This window comes from Anoplophora glabripennis, unplaced genomic scaffold (genome assembly GCF_000390285.2).
Source record: "Anoplophora glabripennis isolate ALB-LARVAE unplaced genomic scaffold, Agla_2.0 scaffold1, whole genome shotgun sequence".
NCBI classification, from domain to species: domain Eukaryota; kingdom Metazoa; phylum Arthropoda; class Insecta; order Coleoptera; family Cerambycidae; genus Anoplophora; species Anoplophora glabripennis.
In genome coordinates, this window is record NW_019417028.1 from 1,299,606 (window position 1) to 1,307,566 (window position 7,961).

A 7,961-nucleotide genomic window follows, 5' to 3' on the forward strand; every position below is an offset into this window, starting at 1 on the left:
TTTTACATTAGATCAACAAGTACAGAGTCTTCAAAAGTGATTACAAGCCATATGACCAATAATTTTGTTTGAACAGTAAATTGACAATTAAATATCGATAGAATTGAAAATGTTTAAAACAATAAAATCAAGATTACATTAAAACACAACATTCTATTTCACCCGCTGGGAATTAGTGTAATTTTTCACAACCAATCAGCGACTGCATTATCTAGAGTGTAAATGTAAAGGTTTGTCATTATTCATTGTAAACGATTCATTAATATTGGTGATGCTAACATTTAGGGATTATTGTTGACAGTACAAACCGTGCAATGTTAATTGTCAAACTCGACGGTCACATGACTTGTAATCGTTTATGTATTAATGATTTTTTACTTAGGAAGTAACTGTTTTTGTTTGCTTGCATGCCAAATTTTGACTACTTATTGCATAAATAATCCATTGACATTTTTTTAATAAGCAATCAGGACGAATCAGAATTAAACTGCACTATTTTAACAAAAAGAAAAGTCATAGGCAAAAACTATGTATAAGTAACATGAGAAAACTTACAATTATTACATTTTAATAAATCTTTATTAAATTAAATTAAACGCCTAAAAAAGTCAAACCCATTTCTAATATGCATTTTTCTTAATTTCGTGACCAAACAGATGCAGTTAATTTTGTGCCACGCTGTACCTATTTTAATATTCGTTGAAATTTTTATTTCGTACAAAAAAAGTCAATGCATTATTTCGCATTATTCAAAGCTGAATTAAATTAAAAATTGGGAAACACATGCAGCCAAATGACATGTAAAATTCGAGGTTTCTAAAACTGGCATTTCTATTTTGAAAACTAGGGTTTGATGTTTGGCTACGCGACAGACGAGACGGATGAATGTATGCCCCTGACTGTAGTCTTAGCACACAGATTAAACCATAAGATAGCCGATCTCAGGAGGTCTGGCGAATTTTGGTGGGCTCGTCCCGACTCAAAGACACAGGTGAGTTATTTCTTTGCAACAGGTTGCACACAATATTCTTAAAATAAAATTGCCCATGATGTTTTGTAGTATTTGCTACTCTTGATGCATATAATGATGTAAAGTACTAACTGAGGCCATTAAATAGTCGTTTTAAGTAAATTAATATACCATGAAAGCCATAGTTTTTAACATGTAAAATATATTTAATATTTAACTTCAATTACTGAAGTATTTTGGTGAAAAGTGAATACCCACGAATATCAAACAACCCTTTTTACAATATAATAACCTTTTTTTTATTAAAAATGTTACCTTTTTCTAATTCTATTCCCATTTACAATTGAATTTAGTTCTTGTATTTTGTAGGTTACAGCTGAATATACATTTGACCACGGAGCTTGCATTCCCCAAAGAGTACACACAGTAGTAGTGTCCTTGCAGCATAGTGAAAAAATTTCCTTGGACGAACTCCGGGAAGCCGTTAAAGAAAAAGTAATTAAAGAAGTCATTCCAGCAAGATACTTAGATGAGCAAACAGTAATCCACATCAATCCGTGTGGGTTATTTATTATTGGAGGACCACAGGTAAAATACAACGCATTATACTAAATGTAATTTGAAAAATGAGATACAAACGGTTGAATGAAATGTATCGATTTTCTAAAAAATAAACTATTCTGGAATTCAAGTATATAACGTTATTTATTTATTTTCAGAGCGATGCAGGTTTAACGGGCCGTAAGATTATAGTAGACACGTATGGCGGGTGGGGAGCACACGGAGGTGGAGCATTCTCTGGAAAAGATTTCACGAAAGTAGACAGATCCGCGGCGTACGCGGCCAGATGGGTGGCCAAATCGTTGGTTAAAGCTGGACTTTGCCGACGCTGCCTAGTCCAAGTGTCTTACGCCATCGGTTTGGCTGAGCCCCTTTCCATTACAGTATTCGACTACGGCACCTCCAAACTGACACAGAAGCAACTTCTGGACGTGGTCAAAAACAATTTCGACCTGAGACCGGGAAAAATTGTAAAGTAAGTCGTAATAATTATTTCGTAAAATGCGCTCGAATGTAATGTCTAAATTAACAGATATTTTGGATAAAGACCAACAAGAAACTCAGTCACGATACTATAGTTGATATATTTCTGCATTTGCTTTTCTAAGTGGCCTCATGCTAAAAAGTTTGTAAATACAAAAAGTAATAGAAAAAATTCATAAATATGGTAATGTAATGCCTGAATATTACAGTATCTCGTAACTTACAAAATTCTCGTTGATACTTTAATAAATGCTGGTTGCCTATAAATGCTTATAATTTGATGAAAATCGACACTTTGTATTTTATAATACTCACATTACTGACAATTATTAGTGTTTATTTTTTATTTATGTAATAAACAAATATGGTAGAACATAAAGAAATATTTATTTTCTTTAAAAAATTTAAAATTACTTAAATAATGATAAATAATTAATTTAAGGATAAACATCACACAAAAAGCAATGCTACAAAGTAGTAAAAGTAAATAACATCTTGCTTTTTTCCAGGGAACTGAACCTCAGACACCCCATCTACCAGAAGACCAGCACCTACGGCCATTTTGGACGCGAGGACTTCACCTGGGAGCAACCGAAGGTGCTACGCCTAAACTGACAGCCCCTCCTTTACCCCCTCACCGTCTCCTAAATAACATTCTTTCTCTGTTCTAGCTCTCCCTATCGTTTCCTTCATTAGTATAGTAAGATAAAAATGAAATCTCTCTGTGATTGGCACTCTGAACCTTGGCGTACGGTGCCGGCTTTTCTCCAAGGGAAAAAACAAAACGCATAAAGAGATGCCCGCAAACGGGAAAGCCGGCATTCAGAGTAACTGTGGATGGGTTTGGCCGAGTCTCGGCATAGCCACAGTGGCGGCCCTGAGTGGGGCGTCGCTGCAATACAGTGTGAGTGGAAAAGTTCCATTTCAAGTTAAAGTATTTCACTCACACATTTGTGTTGTGTTTACGAGAAAATTACAATTTGGAAAAGAGCATTTCTGTATACACTCCGGACTATGCTGGGTACAAGGGCCTGGATATTGGCGGTAACTGGTGTAGTATGGGGCTTCTCTGAGCGGGAAAATTAGGTGCCGACTATCTCTTGTACTGATTGTGTTCAACTTTTTTTTTGACACCGTGCTATGTTCGATTGCAACGCACCCGATTTTTGTTGTGTTAGAAAAGCCCCGCAACTACTTTTGAAGTTTGTTGACTGGGCATTTGGAAAAAGCTGCCATTGGTAAATCAACTTGTAGTAGTTAATTTTTTTATTGTTTCAATAATTGGATTTCTTTAGGAAGTAGATAACAGTAGAAGTTAGGGAAATTTGTATAGATTTTAAATGTGACTATTAATTTATTGAAAAAAATTAATTATATAAACCTAAGGTGTAACGTAGAGTATATTGTATTGTAAAATTGGTGTAATTTTACTTTTTTTTTCGTATTTATCGTTTTAATAAATAATTATGTCTGAAGCACTCGGGACGAGTTCAACCAAAACGTATGACGAAATATAACAAAGTGAGACTTTCAAAACATTTTTTAAAGTTATATGTTCTGTGTCTACATTTTCAAAGGAAAGATGAATCAAAAAAATCATCTTTTATCTTTGAAATTAAAGGTAATACCTAATGATAAGTAATTGACAACAGAAATATTTTCCATTCTACTGGGAGAACCGTTGTGAGTACTTTACTATCTATTGAGCGAAAAAAAAAACAAGAACATTCTTTTTGTCCAATAAAAACAAACAATAAAGTAGTCTTAAGGCCATTCTGTTTTCATTTCATTCATCATTATCCTTAATTTATGTGCTTAAACCTTACGTCCTTTATAAAGGTATATCACTGTGCAAAGCAAGTAGGTATTAAAAATTCTATAAATTAAATACCTACGAAATGTGCATTGATGTGGGAAATCTGATAAACAGCTTAAAAATTGTAATGTGCTGTTCATTTCACATAATGTTACAAGTTACAACAACTAATTTCTATGTTTATAGTTTACAAAAAGAAAGTTCAATGCGGGTAGTTCAATTCAATAGTGGATAAAATGGCTAAAGCTAGTGGTGTTACACATCTATTACTTTCATACCACTGTGGGCTGAGCCCATTGAACTAATCTGGGCACAATTTTTAAATTTCGAGATGTAAAAGTACCTCTGGTGTAAGTACATGATGCAAAAACAATGAATTGGGATCTCGATACAAAAGTTTACAAGGCGGCAGTGTTAGTGACAATGATAGTGACGATGATGTGCACCTCATTTTTCAGGTATATGTGACTTTTAGTAGTTTCAGTCGTTTTACTAATTTTGTGTCACCTTACTATTACAATACCGCATAAGCATATTTTTCACAGCCAACCTGTCCAGTTGGCAAAAGCGCTGCCTATGTCTCGTAATATTCGTAATAAAAAAAAGAACAAGGTGTACACACTGGAGATAAGCCATCATTGAAACAAGGGTAGGATTACTGAATACATACGAATACATGCATAAATAAAAGGGTACTTACCTATCTGTTGGACACTGATATACCAGGATACATTGTTTTTTTGTCACTCAACAGTTATTAAAATGCACAACAATATTAACTCACGTTTATAGTCAGCCAACAACCTGATTTAAATCATCACATTACCGCAAAACTTTAGAATAAGCACGTTCACAACACAACAATTACTTAAAACTGTGTTTTGCGTTATAATTAATCTTTTAATTGTTGCTGAAACAATTAAATCAAACTAACAACAATGCGCGCGTTTACCTCTGCCATTTATAAGTTTACAGTGGTACCAACAGACCGACAAAGTTAGTACCAAATCGGTAAAACAAAAGATACCAAATTTGAAATAAAGAAAATTATGAAAAGACAAAAAAAAATTCGAATTCGATGCACTAATCAAATTTTGACAGGACATAGCTAATACAAAGCGAAACATGGCCTTACCGTTAAAAATGTTGTCACCGCCGTTCCTGGTGGTGAAAATTCGAAATAGGATTAGGAATTATTCAATTTTCGTGACTGAAAACATGCATACAGTGAAACTTTAGAATAAGCACTTTCACAACACAACAATTACTTGAAATCGAGTTTTGCCTTATACCTAATTAATCTTGTAGTTGTTGCTGAAAAAATTAAATCAAACTAATAACAATGTGCGCGTCTACTTGTGCCATTTGTAATCTCATTTGTTTACAGCGGTGCCAACAGACCGACAAAATTAGTACCAAATCGGTAGAACAAAAGATACCAAATTTGAAAAATAGAAAATGATGAAACGACAAAAAACAAAAAAATCGAATTCAATGCTCCAGTCAAATTTGGAGATAGCTAATACAATGCGAAACATCGCCTTACTGTTAGAAATGTTGTCACCGAAGTTCTTGGTGGTGAAAATTCATTTAGTATTTTTTGGAATTTATTATTCTAACAGATAAACAAATGACAAATGAAAAAGGTGGATCTACGCTAGGTAGTACTAAAACTGCTGTTATGCCAAAAATTCGTTCATATTAAATTTAATAATTGAAATAGGTATGTAAAAAGTGGCGGAACCTCAAGGAAAATGAAATTACAAAAAAAAAAAAAGTTTTTAAAACATTTTAAACAAGCAAAATTGTATTGAACTTAATCGATTTATTTTCATCTAAGGAATAAGCTATGGTCCATTAGTTTCCAGACACACCGTGTAGTAGAAGCAATTACTTTGATAAATTATATTGCAGAGTTAACATTTAAAATATTGTAAACGTTTTTTCAACCATTTAGAAACAATTTAAAAGCATTGCGTGCTGTTAGAGAGCGGCAATCTGCGAACACCCTGTGGATATAAAAAATAAAGTATAGAAAAAGACAGGAACACGTTGTCACATCACGTGCCATCGTATCGACTCACGTGACATGTACGCGCCTATGGCTGCGAGCAAATCTATAGCGGACATATTGCGATCACGTCCGAATTCTTCCATTTCATAGCAGTCACGCAAGCATTGTCACGTGTGTAGCATCGCAACAATATTTCACGATCTTGCTCACATTTTTAAACGCAAGACGGGCGTCGATATGGACGAATTATTAATAGAAAGCGTTAAAAAACGTTCAGTATTGTACGATATAAAATCGTGTAATTATTCGAACCAAAAAATTCGACAAGAAGCTTGGGAGGAAGTGGGACACGAACTAAAAATACCTGGTAATTACTCAGATATAAATATATTTATTTGTAATTCAGATAAAATTATAATTCGTAATAGCTTTACGTTATATTTACCGTATATCGTTAAACAAAATATTTACAGACTGGTAACGCTTAACATAATATATTTCATCATTGGTAAAAGGTATCTGTGTATACAGGATGTCCCAGAAAGGTAGGGTTCAAGGACGTCGCCAAGGGAAGGCAGAAAGGGAGAGGGCAGAAATTCGAGAAATGTATAAACATTTTTTTAAGTTAAGAAAATATTTAGATTGGATATTTTTAATAAAATATTTTATTTACTTCAACTTTAATTTTGAAAATTAATACACTACTTTATTTTTTTAAAGAATTGTAATTTTGCATAAATATTTGTTGACAAAAGAATTTAAAAATATAAAAAGTAATTTCCATATTTAAAAAAAACAGCTCTTGAATTTTAAATTAAAAAAAAAGAAGAATAAAAACCTGGCTGAGAAATACTATGGTACACAGAAAGCTTATTTTTGACAACCATGAAGATTTTATTACCAATAAAGTAGTCGACAAATCAAAAAACCCAAGAAGATTGTTTTACCTAATTTTCGTTGAATTTCTTTATTTTTTTTGTTAGTAATATTTTTTATATTAAAATATTTCTAAAAAAAAAAATTGACTATCTATTTTTACCTATAATTTATATTTGCCACTCTCTAGCCCATTGGCTGGCGACGCCCTTGGTAGGGTTACCGCTGTACTGTTACTATTTTGTTCAACTTACATGTATACAGGGTGTCCGGAAATACCGTTCGAATAATTCTAGGGGTGATTCTACATGTTAAACTATGAAGAAAAGTTCATATGAACATAGGTCCGCAAATGTGTCATAAGGTTGTTATGGCGATTCAAAGATTGCACCGGGATATACGTTTTATTTTATATCTCTGGAACCGTTTCAGATAGCCATCTGAATTTTGGCATATGAATTGCCTTTAATAGTAGGTACTTTTCAGTGTTTTTACTAAATTATTATTTTAATCAGGGGCGTACCGACAGGGGAGGCCTCGATTTAATTTGTTCACATTTTTATTAAACGTCATATTTTTGCAGTTTTCTTTAGAAATTCTGATTCCGCGGTATAAATGACATAAAAAAGGTATTCTTGTAGAAAACCTGTCAGGCTAGCCGTTTTCGAGAAAATACTCTCCAAAGAAAATAGTGCATGCATGGTCGCCCAATAATAAAAATTTCTACATCAAAGTAGGCTTATGTCGGTGCTAAGTTGAAAATGGAAAAAGGTCAAATTACTGTAGTTACGGTAAACGAATTTGACATAAGGTTTAAAAATAAAGTTTATTCGATTATTATTGTGTTAATAACAGTGTAATTGAAAAAAATCATTGTTCTCGTCTTTCAAAAAATGCCGGAATACTCTTTTGCTGAAATGGCCGACATGCACTTCATGTATGGCAAAGCAAACGGTTGTGCTTTGGAAGCTCGGAGGTTGTACCAAGAAACTTTTCCAAATCGCCAGCTTCCTTCTGATAAACTGTTCAGCAGTTTACATCAGAGATTAAGAGAAACTGGTAATTTTACGCCAAATAAGAGAGATTGTGGACGAAACCGTACTACCCGAACGGCGCAGACAGAGGAAATTGTTCTACAACAGATTGAAGCTAATCCAGGTAGTAGCACCAGAAGAATTTCAGTACAAACGAATATTCCCAAAAGTGTTGTATGGGAAATTTTACACGAGGAACTTTTGTAT

The 7,961-nt window shown here is 33.5% G+C and overlaps 2 protein-coding genes across 4 annotated transcripts in view; both read left to right on the forward strand.

The window, feature by feature from the left end:
* LOC108911966 (S-adenosylmethionine synthase) overlaps nt 1-3,787 on the forward strand; it is a 28,625-nt gene extending 24,838 nt beyond the window's left edge. For 2 of the 3 annotated variants that reach the window (XM_018717187.1, XM_018717099.1), the window contains exons 6-9: nt 848-991; nt 1,340-1,558; nt 1,690-2,006; nt 2,524-3,787. In XM_018717187.1, coding sequence (XP_018572703.1) covers nt 848-991; nt 1,340-1,558; nt 1,690-2,006; nt 2,524-2,629 — 786 coding nt within the window. In that variant the 3' untranslated portion in view covers nt 2,630-3,787. Of the gene's footprint in view, nt 1-847; nt 992-1,339; nt 1,559-1,689; nt 2,007-2,523 lie in introns of those variants that run through there. The other variant, XR_001964526.1, reaches the window with a different exon arrangement.
* A 2,221-nt stretch (nt 3,788-6,008) lies between these two features.
* Nucleotides 6,009-7,961, forward strand: part of LOC108909822 — a 13,414-nt gene continuing 11,461 nt past the window's right edge. The window contains exon 1 of the mRNA XM_018714286.2: nt 6,009-6,211. Coding sequence (XP_018569802.1) covers nt 6,082-6,211 — 130 coding nt within the window. The 5' untranslated portion in view covers nt 6,009-6,081. The remainder of the gene's footprint in view (nt 6,212-7,961) is intronic.